Here is a 17,538-nt window from a genome sequence, read left to right on the forward strand (position 1 = left end):
TGAAAGGGTCTTGTTATGCAATTCAAAGGTCTTAGAGGAGAAGATGCCATCTCTAACTATGTCTGAGATACATTAGCACTTTGTAGACGGCCTTACACTTTGAATGGTGCAGAATACTGTTGACAGCTGGTACGATCCTTGTGGTGACTGTAGACATTTGTAAATTCCAACAATTTAATCACTTCCCCCCAAAAAACAAATATATCAAGATAAATTGGATTTTAATATTATTTCTATCTTTAGATTTTTTTCTCTACAACAAAAATTATTCTTATAGGACTGTAAAATCCCTCTCTTTGCCTCCTTATTTCTTTGTCTTTGAATTACATTTTAAGGTGATTGAATGGCCTCAACTGTATATTGATATTACTGGAAAAACAGGGTCTAAACAGGGAGGATCATGTGTTCTGGAGACACACAATGCTGGTTTACATGAGGTTTAGATAAGCTCAAGAACAAAATCCAAATTAACAACAGCAATAACTCAAGACAGCTGACTTAAGAGCTGTTGACGAGGATCAGTGTGTTTCACCTTTGAGACTAAATGAAGATGGCATGGCCACACATGGTTGAAGGTGGAGGATTCTCAGATCTGTTCATCTGTGTAAAGGTCTTGGAGGAGTTCACACGTTGTTAAGAATCCCCTTTCTCAAATTATCACCTCACGGCCATCTGTACATTTACTTTATACAATTAGACTTGTGACGGGTAATTTGGCCTCATATGACCCTTGACAGAGGAAAATGTAATTAACCCCAGTTCATAAATAGTGTGTTAGCTCACATTTAGACAGAAGATAATAAAACAGAGACTGGCCATACTACTGAAGAGGACAAATGACAAGCCGGCAAGTGTGGAGAGCTTACTTTCGCTTAAGCTCAGTAGAAGGAATCTCAAAACAATTTCACAGGGTTATCTTTGTCCTGAAGGGTAAACAGAAGGAAACAATTCCTGGCCAACAAGATGGAGTGTGGAGTTACAATATGAAGTGGCAGTTAGTTTTAGTGCCAGCATATACGGTGATGACCTCGCCATGCTAAGCAACAGCTGCAACCATGATGATGTTCACACTCTACTTTCATCCTTATATCCTCTCAACAGCATTACACGGAAACAAAAGGCATATTAAAGTAGTGGAAACTTGCAAGCACTTAGGACTGGTGACTTGTTTTTAAAAATAATTGTGGCCTATTATGGAAATAGAAGGAAAACATTTTCAGTAAGTGATCACAAAACATCTATTTCTTTTAGTCAAACTATTTTTCGATGGTCAGAACCGTCTGCCACCAAAGCTTCTCCTGAGAGGAATCCGATATTCCTGTATCTACTGAAGAAGCCGTGTTGTTTTGTGACTGCAGTTTCATATTTGGTGTGAGGCGGGCTTGAGGAGTGTGTGAGTGTGAGCCAGAGCCAGTAAGTGTGAGGATTGGCAGCCATGCATTTCACTGAAGTCTAAGTTTGATATAATGTGTCACGGTGGCTTTGCGGTCCATCTCAGTGTGCCAAAGACATTTGTAGTGGCTCTATGAACGTCATGTGGTTATCTCTGAGCTCAAGGACAAAAGCAAGGAAACAATGTGCCATAAACACCTCTCAGTGCGCTGTGGTTTGTTTTCAAGACATTGTGTTGGGGTACCTTTTGGCTGACTTCCACTGGGAGTCTATAAATAGAAGAGGAGATGCAGAACAGAGACTATAGGTAGCAGATATAATACATCCAAGTGTTATTGTATTAGTTAGTAGTTAGTAATTAAATTATAAAAAATGTTTTTTGTGTCCACTTAAAACATACTCACATCAGCATGCTCAAAAATAGTGCAAGCAAGTTGTTATTTAGCAGGTGTAATCCTAGTTTTAGCATGCTAACATTTGCTAATTAGCACTAAACACAAATACAGCTGAGGCTGATGGGAATGTTTTGCAAGTATTTCAAGTTGGTCATAAACCAAAGTATCGGTCAAAACTGAAATTTTGACTTGATGATGTACCTAAATTTGATCAGGGGGTCAAAGTTTTTTTTACCATTCATCCTCTGGGGACCATGAATGTACCAAATTTCATGGCAATCCATCTAGTAATGAGGGGATCACCAAAGTCACTTGAATACATTGCCTGGGAAACATGAATAACTATACAAACATTGGTGTCAGTCCAACAAGGATATTTTGAGATGTATCACAGCATAAATGAAAAGTTTTACCTCCTGGTGGCGCTACAGAGAAAACTCAGAGGATCACTTCAGTCAGCAGAATGTATTTTCTAGAGAACATGAATATATGTAGTAAATGTTACGGCAATCCATGTGGTAGTCATCAAGATATTTTACTCAGGACCACAAACCTCCTGGTGGTGCTAGAGGAAATGTTAGAGGATCACTAAAGATAGTTGGATTCATCCCCTGGAGACCAAATTTGATGGCAATCTATCCAAAAGCTGTTGAGATATTTCCATCTGGATCAAAGTGCAGACTGAGTAATCGACAGACTGGCATGGCCATCCCTAGAACCACGCTGTTAGCATGGATAACAGTAATGCCCAGAATCCGTGAGAAAGAGGCTGAGATATCCTGACTTTTTGTCCTTATGGGTCAAGCTCCAAAGATATGGGATCTGACATTTCCTATACTAAAACTCAATGGCATCTTTCCTTAAAGTGACAGTTCAACAGTTGGAGAAATAAGCTAAGCTAATTGGCTGCTGGCAGTTGCTTCATATTTAATGGACAGACATGAGAATTGTATCAATCTTCTCATCTAACTCTTGACAAGTAAGCAAATAATTGTACATTATTACCCAAAATGTCAAACTAAGATCTCCCTCAAAGCTTCCACGAGACATTAAACAACTGTTTTCACAGGCAGTGATGAATAAACTGATCATCTAACCAAATTCTTAATCATTAATGAAAAGAATATTGATTTCTATCTAATTTAGCTTTTTAAACTCTGCAAAGATGACATACACACCCACAAAAATACAACTATGACCCAAAATATGTCTTTTGGTCTATCCTCCATAGCTGTTGAATTGCTACAACAGCACACCAGGATCCCTGTTGCATGTAGGAAAGACAATGAAGCTCCATCACAAGTGTTGATGGCAGAAGGACACAAGACAGCTGGGAATGCCTCAGCACCGCCCTTGATGTGCTGAGGAATGGTACGCTGAATGCAGACAACTGACTGTCAAGACCCACAAGGTCATGGCAAACGTGTGAAGTTGTTAAAGTCAAAAGGGCTCGTGTGCTTCTTGAGGGGGTCTTCAGGTGGTCCACTCAATAAACACGTTGTTTACAGGTCTCCTCTGTTAACTCGACAGCTATTAGAGGCACTGACCCGCTACCATTAATATGTGTACATGCAGGAGGTGAGAAGTCTGTATGAGCTAAATGTATTTACTGATCATATGGGCGCTGAAACCTTTGAAAGCAGGCAGCTGTCACACGCCATCTTTTATTATAAATGGGAGAAGGTCAGCTGAGGTCCACTGAGAGACAAACAAGGACCAGAAGAAGGAATCCAAGTAAAAAATTCACAAGTTTATCTTTGTCCTCCAGGATAATAGAAGACAACACTATTGTCTGTAGACATACAGACAGTGCTTTCTGTTGTGGTGACAGACCATATTAGTGACCACCAGGCTATAAAATATTTAAAGTGATGAAAGTGACTCAAACCTTTTATGTTTTATGTTTTTTAAGTTAATTAAAAAAATCCTTTCTAAAATAGATCCACCTACACATTGTCTGACAACAAAATGCTTTTTTTTTCTTTTCACTGTTCATCATTTTGCTTCCCTCCTCTTTATATATATGTATATATATACATTTTATATTTTAACTGTCCCTTTTTAATTCATTAATCACTTTCAGTTGCATTTTGTGTATGAAGCTGCTATATAAATAAAGTTTTTTATTATTTAATTTGACCAAAATAAGCTAGACATATTAATTATATAATATTATCATATTGTTATAAATTATAAAATATTCTTATAATTTGATGCCTTTTTAGTCACTTGAAGGAGAACACTAAAATAGATGCTGATCTAAGACCAGCTCATAAGCTTCAATTGCAATGGCCAATGGTTATATGGGACTTTTTATTGTCCACACCTTTATCTCCAAATACAGATGTTACTTTTTTTGATTAGCGTCCTTTGTTTTCTTGCTCTTTCCATATAGGGAGACTGTGTGTCGAGGCACTGCCTACTGGATCTGTATAAAAAGGGGTTCAGACAGAGGAGTGAAGACTGGCACACAACACCTGCACGTAAGTACACATTCATTTTATGCATTTAACTGTCACATTGTGTACTAGAGACAAAGCTAGTTAGCTTTTTGTCCTTTCTGTCTTCTATCAGAGACCCACAACATCAAATCAATCTGCGGGGAGAGGAAGAGTAAAAAGGTAATTATCTCCATCCTGTTCATTTTTTATAACAAAATGAACCTCTGTGAGAATATAAGCTTACTTAATTATATTTCAAAAAATCAAAGAAAGCTGATATGCATTGTAAAGTAGTGGTTACAATAGTTTATAGGAGACTCCAGTTACTTAACTACAATAATTCTTGTAATGTTCCATATATTTCCATATATATTTTCTATGTATAGAAATACATTAAATCATAAACTTACAACATATTCCCTATTAAGCAATACAAGTGCCACTCCTACCATGTAATGAAAATCCACATCTTTGGTTCACAGCTTTCAAGATGTCGGGTGATGCCATAATGGCGGAGTTTGGGTCAGCCGCTACCTATCTGAGAAAGACAGACAAGGAGCGGCTGGAGGCCCAGACTCGACCCTTCGACATGAAGAGGATGTGTTTTGTACCCGACCCTGAGGTGGAGTACGTTAAAGCCACAATCACCAGCAGGGATGGCGGCAAAGTCACCGTTGAGACTGAGTTTGGGAAAGTAAGTCAGACAACTACATGTACTGTGTAGTGAAGGGAAGGTAGTGATGTCACAGCAAACAAAGTGATTAGCTTATACTTATCTGACTTTCCTGTTTTAAACCCTTACAGACTACAACCCATAAGGAGGAAGACATCCACCCTCAGAACCCGCCAAAGTTTGATAAAATTGAGGACATGGCGATGTTCACCTTCCTCCATGAACCTGCTGTGCTGTTTAACCTCAAAGAGCGTTATGCAGCATGGATGATCTACGTGAGTAATGACCACAAATCTTCTGATCTCTCCAGTGTCAGAAACCTTATTACCATTAACAAGGACAACTTTTATGTGTCTTTGTCCACAGACCTACTCAGGGCTGTTCTGTGTGACTGTCAACCCCTACAAGTGGCTGCCAGTGTACGATCAGTCAGTGGTCAATGCCTACAGAGGAAAGAAGAGGACTGAAGCTCCTCCTCACATCTACTCTATCTCTGACAACGCCTACCAGTACATGCTGGCAGGTATGTTCACCTCAATGTCCACTTTGCATTTGGAAACTGTACTGTTCTCTCTGACACCATGCAAATGTTCAAAGAAATATCGCCCTGACACTGAACATTGTCTTCAATCTTGCAGACAGAGAAAACCAGTCTATCCTTATTACGTAAGTAATTCATAGAAATCATATCTGTTTCTTTTCTGAAGAGCACTGATTTTACAAATTGATTATGAGGTTCAATCTGAATTTTGAGTGGTTTTGAGTTATTGAGGTTTAAAGTTTTGACATCCTAGTTAGCAAAACTGACATACAGTACAGTTCTCTTTTATTAGTCAAAATAACACCTTTAATGTACTTTAATATCAAAATCCTATCACATTTTTAAATGAGTTTTTTTATGATCAGGTGATTTTCAGATAGAACTTTCTAACTGAGAACTCATTTTTTGTTTGGGATTATAAGTTTCTATCTGCTGAGGCGTCATAGAAAGGGATGATCCCAAAAAAAGTAGACAGATTAGTGTTACTTTGTTTTAATACCCAAAAACAATGTATGAACTACTGAGGGGAGTTATGATTTACAATATTTGGGCACAGACAACAATTTAGCTGCATGTTTTAAATTTGGACACAACTACATTGGGTTTTTTCCTGACAGATCTTAACTGATAATACAGTTCATACAGTTTTACCAACAACAAAATTCAAGACAATAAGAAAAAATAATTTAAAATGTTCCTCCATTCATTTGCTATTTCTTCTCCTTGCTCTAGTTCTTCATTTCAGTACCTTTCTTGTCTTTTTCTGCTCCCAAATTTACTTATTTTAACTTACTGTTATTACTGTGTTTGCTGCAGGACTCAAATTATAATGTTAAACAGACACAAAAAACTCAACTCTGTTGATGTTTGCATCAGCTCATACATAATTATTTTGATAAAATGATCAATTTGGAGGTCTTAAAACGTAAGACTGAGCAACATTTCATAATCTTCTCAGCTCCTTTAACCCCAGTCACATAGCAGTGAGGTAACGTGGTAAAGAGGCGAAACCTGATTGGTCCTCCACACTACATTCCGAGCACTGATTGGTGCTTTACAGATGGAACCTTGAAGCACCAAGTTTGAGAATGATTTTTGAGATCAAACCTTTTCTTTTCTCAAATTTTAGGCCCAATAATGGAGAAAACAAAAAATAAAACTACACAAAATGTTAATAACTTGTCAAAGAATAGTTCCATGTGAATAACTAATTTTTGCCAAAAATGTCAGATAGAACCTTATAATTCTAAGGTCACGAAATGTCTTGTTATTCAGTTTACATGTTCAGTGGTTTTCATCCCCAGCGGAGAATCTGGAGCAGGAAAGACTGTGAACACCAAGAGAGTCATCCAGTACTTTGCCAGCATTGCAGCTGTTGCTGGCAAGAAGGATGCTTCTCAGGAGAAAAAGGTTGGATTATGTGTATATTATAATAAATATTATAAATGGCATTTTTAATTTTTGGGCTTATATTTTGCATCCATTAAATCCACAGGGCACCCTGGAGGATCAAATCATCCAGGCTAACCCTGCTCTGGAGGCTTTTGGAAATGCCAAGACCATCAGAAATGACAACTCCTCCAGATTTGTAAGTGTCCCTGTTAAAGATGAACACTTTGATTTGGCTACTGTGCTCAGTAACACCCCTGATGTTACTCTTGAATCACAGCACAGTTCACAGTTGAATTTCAAAACATAAACAGTGAGTTTGGATGAAATTAGGGTATTTGGGGCACTATAACAGCAGAGATATTATTTTAAAGTAGCAGTTAATGATTCAATATAATTGTCCTTTTCTTGTCTCTCAAAGGGTAAATTCATTCGAATCCACTTTGGGGTGAGTGGAAAATTGGCCTCTGCTGATATTGAGACATGTAAGTAGTTTGTGACATATACTTCTATACTGTAGGTCATGAGAAATATTCACACACCACTTCATGACTTATTCATTAACCCAAGGTCGGCAGGTTACTGTGTTTTAACAAAGCACCTGAGAGGCTGTATGATAAAGTACAAAATGTGGTGATGATTTTCAGATCTGCTGGAGAAGTCTCGTGTGACTTATCAGCTCAAGGCTGAGAGAGACTACCACATCTTCTATCAGATTCTGTCCCAACAGAAACCAGAGCTGCTGGGTGGGTGCTGATCAAAACATAGAATATATTTGACCCCGAAGAAACACTGTAGACACATACTGAATCTCTGTACTGTTTTTTTTTTTTTTTTGGACAGAAATGCTGTTAATCACGAACAACCCCTATGACTACAGCTACATCTCCCAAGGAGAGACAACTGTAGCTTCCATCAATGATGGTGAAGAGCTGATGGCTACTGATGTACGTTAAACAGAGTGGTTGTTAAAATTTCTCCATGCATATATTTGCATGATTAACTAAATTTTAATTTGGTCATTTAAGGAAGCTTTTGATGTCCTGGGCTTCATCCAAGAGGAGAAGAATGGCATTTACAAGTTGACTGGTGCCATCATGCATTTTGGAAACATGAAGTTCAAACAGAAGCAGAGGGAGGAGCAGGCAGAGCCTGATGGCACAGAGGGTAAAGAATTAGGACAATAAAAGACAGTTTTATTTTCTTAAAAAGAGTGTGAGTGTCACCAAATCATGCCTGTTTACCACAAAACAATATAGTAAATTCTTCCTCTAAACAAAATCCTTCTACAGATACGGACAAAGTTGCATATCTGATGGGCTTGAATTCTGCTGACCTCATCAAAGGCCTGTGTCACCCAAGAGTGAAAGTAGGCAATGAGTGGGTCACCAAGGGTCAGAGTGTGCAGCAGGTGAGTTTGAAAAGCAGTGCTGCATTTAAAGCTTGTGGGTGTTTAGAAAATAAATGTTAAACCAAACTACTTTATGCAATATTGTGTAGGTGTACTACTCTATTGGTGCACTGTCCAAGTCGGTGTACGAGAAAATGTTCTTGTGGATGGTGGTGAGAATCAACCAATCTCTGGAAACCAAGCAACCCCGCCAGTACTTCATTGGTGTGCTGGACATTGCTGGATTTGAGATCTTTGATGTGAGTGTCAGAGATTAAATAACCACATTGCATAAAATCAACTGTATTTTTGAAAGAATATACAATGAAACAGGAAAACTATTACCTTCTCTCTCAAACATTTCATCAAATGTACAGTTCAACACCTTTGAACAACTGTGCATCAACTACACTAATGAGAAGCTGCAGCAGTTCTTCAACCACCACATGTTTGTGCTGGAGCAAGAGGAGTACAAGAAAGAGGGCATCGTGTGGGAGTTCATTGACTTTGGTATGGACTTGGCAGCCTGCATTGAACTCATTGAGAAGGTTGGTGTTTTCAAACTTGCAGATCATAGAAATTCTATTATTGTCTACCATACTATACTATACTATACTATACTATACTATACTATGTCTATTTTCCTTTAGCCCATGGGCATCATGTCCATCCTTGAAGAGGAGTGCATGTTCCCCAAAGCCAGCGATCAAACATTTAAAGCCAAACTGTATGACAACCATCTGGGTAAAAGTCCCAACTTCCAGAAGCCAAGGATTGTTAAGGGGAAACCAGAGGCTCATTTCTCCCTGGCTCACTATGCTGGTGTTGTTGATTACAACATCACTAACTGGCTGGAGAAGAACAAGGATCCACTGAATGAGACTGTGGTGGGACTCTTCCAGAAGTCCACCCTGAAGTTACTGTCTATGCTGTTCGCTGGGTATGCTGGTGCAGATTCAGGTAAAGGATCTTGGACCATTGTCATTGATTTTCCATGATTATACAGAATATCAATTATTCAGAAAATGACAATTACACGTGTATGTCTATAACTTCCACACAGCCCAGGACGGTGGAAAAGGAAAGGGAGGAAAGAAGAAGGGTTCTTCCTTCCAGACCGTGTCTGCACTGCACAGGGTGAATTTAAATTGTGTCTTTAAAATCCATATTCCCCTCTTTTGGAAAGAGATTAACTCTAGAATACATAAACTGTGAACCGTACAAGAGACACAGCTCAAAATACACAAATTTATATCCTTGTTTTTGGTTCATGGAACCCATATCATTTATTGTCTACATTTACAGGAGAATCTGAACAAACTGATGACCAACCTCAGGTCAACTCACCCCCACTTTGTCCGCTGCATCATCCCTAATGAGACCAAGACTCCTGGGGCGATGGAGAATCCTCTGGTCATGCATCAGCTGCGCTGTAATGGTGTGCTGGAAGGTATCAGGATCTGCAGGAAGGGATTCCCTAACAGGATCCAGTATGGAGACTTCAAACAAAGGTACTCTAAACGCAAAAGTAATAAAACAATCTTTCTACATCTAGAACTGCATCATGGTAAAAATGTTCTCATAGATTAGGTACATTTGTCCCCATTTCAGATACCGTATCCTCAATCCCAATGCTATCCCTGAGGGGCAGTTCATGGACAACAAGAAAGCAGCAGAAAAACTGCTGGGCTCTCTGGATATCGACCATGAGCAGTACAGGCTGGGACACACAAAGGTTGGTTCTGTGTCTACATAAACTAACATGAATAGGGTTGAATGATGAAATTAGTCCTTTTTCTTGGGGGAAGTTAAAAAAGTTTCTGTCAATACTAGGTGTTCTTTAAAGCTGGTCTGCTGGGTCTTCTTGAGGAGATGAGAGATGATCGTCTCGCTCTCATCATCACTGGAATTCAATCAAGAGCCAGAGGATTACTCGCCAGAATTGAGTTCCAGAAAATTGTTGAGCGCAGGTTGGAATACAGTCATTGATGAATTTTATCCACACATATTGAGAGGCAAAAATGTACATTTTAGTCATAAATTGATTATCACTCCCAGGGATGCCTTACTGGTGATCCAGTGGAATGTGCGCGCCTTCATGGGTGTCAAAAATTGGCCCTGGATGAAGATGTACTTCAAGATCAAACCTTTGCTGAAAACAGCAGAGACTGAGAAGGAGATGGCAAACATGAAGGAGGAGTTCACAAAACTCAAAGAGGCTTACGCTAAATCTGAAGCCCGCAGGAAAGAGCTGGAGGAAAAAATGGTCACCCTTATCCAAGAGAAGAACGACCTGCAGCTCCAAGTCCAATCTGTAAGATAAGCCTTTCACTTTACCCAAACATTACACAGATTTATTCTAGTGTAACGATTTACAATATTGTTTTTTGGACCATCTGTAGGAACAAGATAATCTTATTGATGCAGAGGAGCGCTGTGAGGGTCTGATCAAAAGTAAGATCCAGCTCGAGGCCAAATCCAAAGAGCTGACAGAGAGACTAGAAGATGAAGAGGAAATGAATGCAGAGCTGACTGCCAAGAAGAGGAAGCTAGAGGACGAGTGCTCAGAACTCAAGAAAGATATTGATGATCTGGAGTTGACTCTGGCTAAAGTGGAAAAAGAAAAGCATGCCACTGAGAACAAGGTAATAAATTATTTTGACTTGTTTTGATAGAACATATTTTGGACCAGAACCGGTGTGCTAACTAAATAATAATTTACTATAGGTTAAAAACCTGACTGAAGAAATGGCAGCTTTGGATGAAATCATTGCCAAGCTGACTAAAGAGAAGAAAGCTCTTCAGGAGGCTCATCAGCAAACGCTGGACGATCTGCAGAGTGAGGAGGACAAAGTCAACACTCTGACCAAGGCCAAAACCAAACTGGAGCAGCAAGTCGATGATGTGAGTATACTTAAATGTTATTTCGGACTAAATTTCAAGTAGTGGAGACAAATGTTATGGAGTAAATGTGTGGAATGTTTTGTTTGTTAGCTTGAAGGATCATTGGAACAAGAGAAGAAAGTGAGGATGGATCTGGAAAGAGCCAAGAGAAAACTGGAGGGGGACTTGAAGTTGACCCAAGAAAATGTAATGGATCTGGAAAATGACAAGCAGCAGCTGGAGGAAAAACTCAAAAAGTAGGCTAAAATGTTTTATAAAGAAAATCCCAAGCACAGTACCTATCATGCTACAACAACTGATTACTAAGGTGAACCATTTGATCATTTAAATGTAGGAAAGACTTTGAAATCAGCCAGCAACTGAGTAAGATTGAGGACGAACAGGCCATGGGTGCTCAACTACAGAAAAAACTGAAGGAGTTACAGGTAACTGCACAAACTGCAACTTGTTATCTCTTCATTATGTGAATTCCTACTTAAAATTTACAATCCTCTGATCAATTCGTCAAGGCCCGCATTGAAGAGCTGGAGGAAGAACTGGAGGCAGAGCGAGCTGCCCGAGCCAAGGTGGAGAAACAGAGGGCCGACTTGTCCAGAGAGCTGGAGGAGATCAGTGAGAGGCTGGAGGAGGCTGGAGGAGCCACTGCTGCCCAGATTGAGATGAACAAGAAGAGGGAGTCTGAGTTTCAGAAGATGCGCAGAGACCTCGAAGAGGCCACTCTGCAGCATGAAGCCACTGCTGCTGCACTGAGAAAGAAGAACGCAGACAGCGTGGCTGACCTGGGAGAGCAGATTGACAACCTGCAAAGAGTCAAACAGAAGCTGGAGAAAGAGAAGAGCGAGCTCAGACTGGAGCTGGATGACGTGGTCTCCAATATGGAGCAGATTTCCAAGTCCAAAGTGAGTATGACCAACAAACCCTGAAGGCTAAAAAGTATGCTATGCTGAAGCTAGTTTGATCCTATGGTTTCCTATTTCCTGCAGATTTTTACCGATGCCTTCATAGGATGGCAATGTGTTTAGAGCTAATATTACCATGCTAACACACATAAGTAAGAGAGTGAAGATGATAAAATTATACCTGATAAAGATGAACACATTACCATTATCACTGTTAGCTTGTTAGCATGATGAATCCAGCATTAAGCTCAAAGCCTTACAAAGCAAATGCATCTTATTTTCAGACAAACCTGGAGAAAATGTGTCGCACTCTTGAAGATCAAACGAGTGAACTGAGGACTAAAACTGATGAAAGCCAACGCGTCATCAATGATTTTACCATGCAGAAAGCAAAGCTTCAAACTGAGAATGGTAGGACACATCTTTAAATCTTTGAAATTGAATATATAACATTTAAAATGGGAGGATCATTTCAGTCTTTCTTAACAAAAGGTGAGCTTTCCAGACAGCTGGAGGAGAAGGACTCTTTGGTCTCCCAGCTGACCAGAGGGAAGCAGTCTTACACTCAGCAGATTGAAGACCTCAAGAGACAGCTAGAGGAGGAAGTCAAGGTATCTTAAATGAATATAAATGCAGTATCCAGTTAGACTTTGGGTTAATTTGACAATATGTTCATCATAGCTTGTGTCATCACCTTTCAGGCCAAGAACGCACTTGCCCATGCAGTGCAGTCCTCTCGCCATGACTGTGATTTGCTGAGAGAGCAGTTTGAGGAGGAGCAGGAGGCCAAAGCTGAGCTCCAACGCGGCATGTCTAAGGCCAACTCTGAAGTGGCTCAGTGGAGAACAAAGTACGAAACTGATGCCATCCAGAGGACTGAGGAGCTGGAAGAAGCAAAGTAAGGATACAGTCAGTTATAACAACAGAACTAAACTTCCACTGATTTAGGAAAGTTATATTACCTTCGTCCACAAGACCCATCTTGAGACAAGCAAGAAATCTTGCCATGATATTCCCATTTTGTCTGTAAGATAATTAATTGATATTTTCATTTTTTGCTGTTAGGAAAAAGCTCGCCCAACGCTTGCAGGATGCAGAGGAAGCTGTTGAAGCTGCTAACGCTAAATGTTCCTCCCTGGAGAAAACCAAACACAGGCTTCAGGGTGAGATTGAGGATCTCATGGTGGATGTGGAGAGATCAAATGCTGCTGCTGCGGCCTTAGACAAGAAACAGAGAAACTTTGACAAGGTAATGATACATGAAAATAAAAGAATCAAAATCCAGATAATTATATTTTAGTATAGGATAAAGGTCTGAATTTATCAAGACTTCTAGGTATTTGTAAGGTTTATAACATAATTTAATGTACAATTTAACCAGGTCCTTGCTGAGTGGAAGCAGAAGTATGAGGAGTCCCAGACAGAGCTGGAAGGCGCCCAGAAAGAGGCTCGTTCTCTCAGCACTGAGCTCTTCAAACTGAAGAACTCTTATGAAGAATCTCTGGATCATCTGGAGACCATGAAACGAGAAAACAAGAATCTCCAAGGTAGGAATACAATATTAAAACGATTTAAACGATCTATCATTTAACATAAATAGGGAGAAGAAAGGGTAAAATATGAATGAATATGCCCAAACAGAGGAAATTTCTGACCTGACTGAGCAACTTGGTGAGGGAGGGAAGAGCATCCATGAGCTGGAGAAGATCCGTAAACAGCTGGAGCAGGAGAAGGCTGAGATACAAACTGCTCTGGAGGAAGCTGAGGTGAAAAATGTTGAATGTCTTCTTATCTATATGCCTGTTTTCGATTCTTTAAAAAAAAGTATTTAAGCCAAAATGCGTTAAAAGAAATCAAATGATTTGCTGTTTCTTAATAGGGTTCCCTTGAGCATGAGGAAGGTAAGATCCTCCGAGTTCAGCTTGAGTTCAATCAGGTGAAGGCTGACATTGAGCGCAAACTGGCAGAGAAGGACGAGGAGATGGAGCAGTCCAAACGTAACCATCAAAGAGTGTTGGACACTCTGCAGAGCTCCCTGGAGGCTGAGACTCGCAGCAGAAACGAGGCTCTCAGGCTGAAGAAGAAGATGGAGGGAGATCTCAATGAGATGGAGATCCAGCTGAGCCAGGCCAACAGGCAGGCAGCAGAGGCTCAGAAGCAGCTCAAGGGAGTCCACACTCATCTGAAGGTAGTACAGAGTCTTATTGTGGATGATAGCATGATTGTGGATGGTTTTCTTTGTCCTTTTCATTAGTTAAAAAATTTGATTATCTTTCTTGACAGGACTCCCAGCTGCAGCTGGATGAAGCTCTCCGTAACGGTGATGATCTGAAAGAGAACATCGCCATTGTGGAGAGACGTAGCAACCTGCTGCAGGCTGAACTGGATGAGCTGAGGTCTCTGGTGGAGCAGACTGAGAGAGGTCGTAAACTGGCTGAGCAGGAACTGCTGGATGTCAGTGAGAGAGTTCAGCTGCTGCACTCCCAGGTATGTCTAAAGCTGTACCCACTATATGCTATTAATGCTGTTAATATTGCATACTAATGAATCTTCTATGATGATCTCTGCAGAACACCAGCCTGCTGAACCAGAAGAAGAAGCTGGAGGGAGACACATGCCAGCTTCAGAATGAGGTGGAGGAGGCCGTGCAGGAGTGCAGAAATGCTGAAGAGAAGGCAAAGAAGGCCATTACTGATGCTGCCATGATGGCAGAGGAGCTGAAGAAGGAGCAGGACACCAGCGCTCACCTGGAGCGCATGAAGAAGAATATGGAGCAAACCATCAAAGACCTGCAGCACCGTCTGGATGAAGCTGAGCAAATAGCCATGAAAGGTGGCAAGAAGCAGGTCCAGAAGCTGGAGGCCAGGGTAAATACTTCTTATTTCCACTGAGATACAATACATAATTCTCAGTCTCTAACAAACTTATAAAAGCTGCATCCGTAATTTTTCTTTTCAAGGTGCGAGAGTTGGAAAATGAGGTGGATATGGAGCAGAGGAAAAGCAGTGACTCTGTGAAAGGAATACGGAAGTACGAGAGACGCATCAAAGAGCTCACCTACCAGGTATACTCTATAAGCACAATGACACTGTGATGAACATTCACCAAAAGATGAGAGGTTATTCTTTAACAAGCAAATATATATTGTGTATTAATTTAACAGACAGAGGAGGACAAGAAGAATATGACCCGCCTGCAGGACCTGGTGGATAAACTGCAAATGAAAGTCAAATCCTATAAGCGGACTGCAGAGGAGGCTGTAAGCTGAAACACTGCACCTTAATTCACTAAAATATAGTTGCCTTATGAATCAGCCCTGACCTACAGCCACACTTATACACTAATTTTGATTTTTTAGGAGGAACAGTCCAATGCACATCTGGGCAAGTTGCGCAAGGTACAGCATGAGCTTGAGGAAGCAGAGGAGAGGGCTGACATTGCAGAGTCCCAGGTCAACAAGATGAGAGCTAAGAGCCGTGACTCTGGTTCTAAGGTAAGTAATCATGAAAAATGGTGCGAAATTTAATTAATAATATTTTTTAATGCGCCCTTGCACAGAGATGCCATGCAATGCAAAGTATTTAGCTTTAATGATTTTGCAGCAATAAAATGACTGATTATCTCACATTTTCTCTTTGTACAGAAATCACACGATGAAGAGTGAAGCCTCTAACTGGATCTTCATGAATATAGTTTTAAATATAGTACCTCAGTTTATTTACTCTCCATGTAACATGGAATAGAGAATAAATGAGTTTGAAATGCACCACTATGATCATGTTTCCTGTATTTTACACATTAAAACCTGGAAAGACCTGCAAAGATTTCAAAAAGTGTTAAACGGACCAAAAAGCGAAATATAGCCGACACCACAAAGAAAGCAGAAGCTGGCACTGTGTGGTAATAACTGTAAGTTAAGACTCATGCAGCACAACAGTAGCCACATGACTAAATTAAATCTGAGATACTTTTCATGTTTCAATATGACAAGAGCAGAAGAACTTCAACCTTTGCTCCCTGTTTCTGAAAGATAATGCCCTGCACAGCTGGGCTGGTAGCTTGAGCAGCTGACTGCACAGCTGAGAATGAGCACCAACAACAAGCTTAAGCTCAAAACAGCTGCACATGGATAGGAACACAGTTAAGACTTATTAGAAAAAGTTGCTCACAGTGTTTTACTCTAAAGGACTAAAGGCCTATCAGCTGTCCCTGCTGGTGAGGTGTTAATAACATTAGTATTATTTCTCATACTGCAAACATAGGATTTAAATGTGGTGCACGTGAAACTACATATCATTTTTCTACTCAGAATACATTAGTATTCTAATACCATGAAAAGAGACAATAAAAAAGGTGACAGCAGACATAACAAAATATATCAGAATAATTATCTTGTATATCACTTGTATATCCTCTGTTCTTCATTATCTTCCTTACTGAAACCATTAGGGGGCAGTGCTGTCTGACATACTGTAAAGCAGCAGATGACCACTGGATGGTCGAAGTCTCCAATCATAGGAATAAATTTATTGTGAATGGATTAATAAACGAAAACAAATAATAATGGAAAGAAGGAGAATCAAAAAATCCTGATTGATTTTTCCTCTCTAAAGATTTACTTTAGGTTTTGTGGTAACTTTATGAAGTCATGTTTCTTTTTTTATATATCTCTTATCTGAAGGAGAAGCAAGTCAGTCAAGTATAGTGGCTAATAGGGTTTGAAGGGATAAAAAATGGAGGGGAACAAATTTGTGAAAATAAAGTAAATTTGTAAAGTCAAACTGAATTATTACATTATCATATATTTCTTACTGTGTAATAAATCCAATACTTGGATTAGGTTTATGATACCACAAAGTATTATAGTGTAATTACTCAGTAATACAGTGGATTAAGGGCAGACTAAAGATAAAATGATTATATGTTGAAATTATATTACTGCAGTGTTTGACTGCAGAAAACAGGTAATAAATAAAATACAAAAACAAAAAAGTGACCAGTTTTCTGATTTTATCTCAACAGCAAAACCCCCAATCTATTTTTCACTTACCTTATTATATAATTTCAGAGGTTTGATAATATTAAGATTCCAATGCAGTTCTTCTTGTCTGGTAACCTCTTTTGTTTCACTTTGAACAACCGCACCTGCAACGTACCTTGCAAAGCACAAGCATGCACAAAACAATCACCTCACCATGACCATACCCAGTGCTGCAACTCCCCATGAGAAGGACAGAAAAGGCTGTTTATTGTAAAGTGAAAGCTAATACTGCTGTCACATGTCACATGCAAATAGCCTATTGCAGCCCTTTAATATGGACTTTAACTCTTTTATGCATGAATTATGATAACCTCAGTTAGGATTTTTTTCCTAAGTGTTTTTATTCCCCTTTAGGCATTTTTCAAGGAGTTTTTCACATGTCCACTCAGGTGGACAGCATGCGTTTGAGTTTTCAACTTTAGGAATATGTATTTAACAAACCAATTAATAAAATGTATATTATTTGAAAACTA

General features: G+C 39.6%; 1 protein-coding gene across 1 annotated transcript; it reads left to right on the forward strand.

The window, feature by feature from the left end:
* Window positions 1-4,358: 4,358 nt before the first annotated feature.
* Window positions 4,359-15,784, forward strand: LOC122972756 (myosin-6-like). The gene is made up of 38 exons (XM_044340067.1): window positions 4,359-4,408; window positions 4,711-4,922; window positions 5,033-5,176; window positions 5,268-5,424; window positions 5,540-5,567; window positions 6,747-6,852; window positions 6,938-7,030; window positions 7,253-7,316; window positions 7,479-7,577; window positions 7,675-7,778; window positions 7,860-7,998; window positions 8,124-8,242; window positions 8,332-8,481; window positions 8,599-8,769; window positions 8,872-9,181; window positions 9,285-9,358; window positions 9,527-9,732; window positions 9,833-9,956; window positions 10,055-10,191; window positions 10,280-10,535; window positions 10,624-10,866; window positions 10,949-11,125; window positions 11,216-11,361; window positions 11,460-11,550; window positions 11,635-12,024; window positions 12,309-12,435; window positions 12,517-12,635; window positions 12,726-12,922; window positions 13,090-13,273; window positions 13,406-13,571; window positions 13,666-13,790; window positions 13,904-14,212; window positions 14,308-14,511; window positions 14,595-14,891; window positions 14,984-15,088; window positions 15,188-15,283; window positions 15,383-15,517; window positions 15,668-15,784. The coding sequence occupies exons 2-38, from the start codon at window positions 4,719-4,721 to the stop codon at window positions 15,686-15,688; spliced, it is 5,817 nt and encodes a 1,938-aa protein (XP_044196002.1). The 5' UTR covers window positions 4,359-4,408; window positions 4,711-4,718; the 3' UTR covers window positions 15,689-15,784.
* Window positions 15,785-17,538: the final 1,754 nt, after the last annotated feature.

This window comes from Thunnus albacares, chromosome 21 (genome assembly GCF_914725855.1).
Source record: "Thunnus albacares chromosome 21, fThuAlb1.1, whole genome shotgun sequence".
Classification (NCBI taxonomy): domain Eukaryota; kingdom Metazoa; phylum Chordata; class Actinopteri; order Scombriformes; family Scombridae; genus Thunnus; species Thunnus albacares.

Coding starts and splice junctions, on each gene's coding strand:
- LOC122972756 (XM_044340067.1), top strand. CDS start 4,719: ATGTCGGGTGATGCCATAATGGCGGAGTTTGGGTCAGCCGCTACCTAT. Junction 12,923..13,089: donor GAGGAGCTGGAAGAAGCAAA/GTAAGGATACAG, acceptor TTTTGCTGTTAG/GAAAAAGCTCGCCCAACGCT. Junction 13,274..13,405: donor AACAGAGAAACTTTGACAAG/GTAATGATACAT, acceptor CAATTTAACCAG/GTCCTTGCTGAGTGGAAGCA.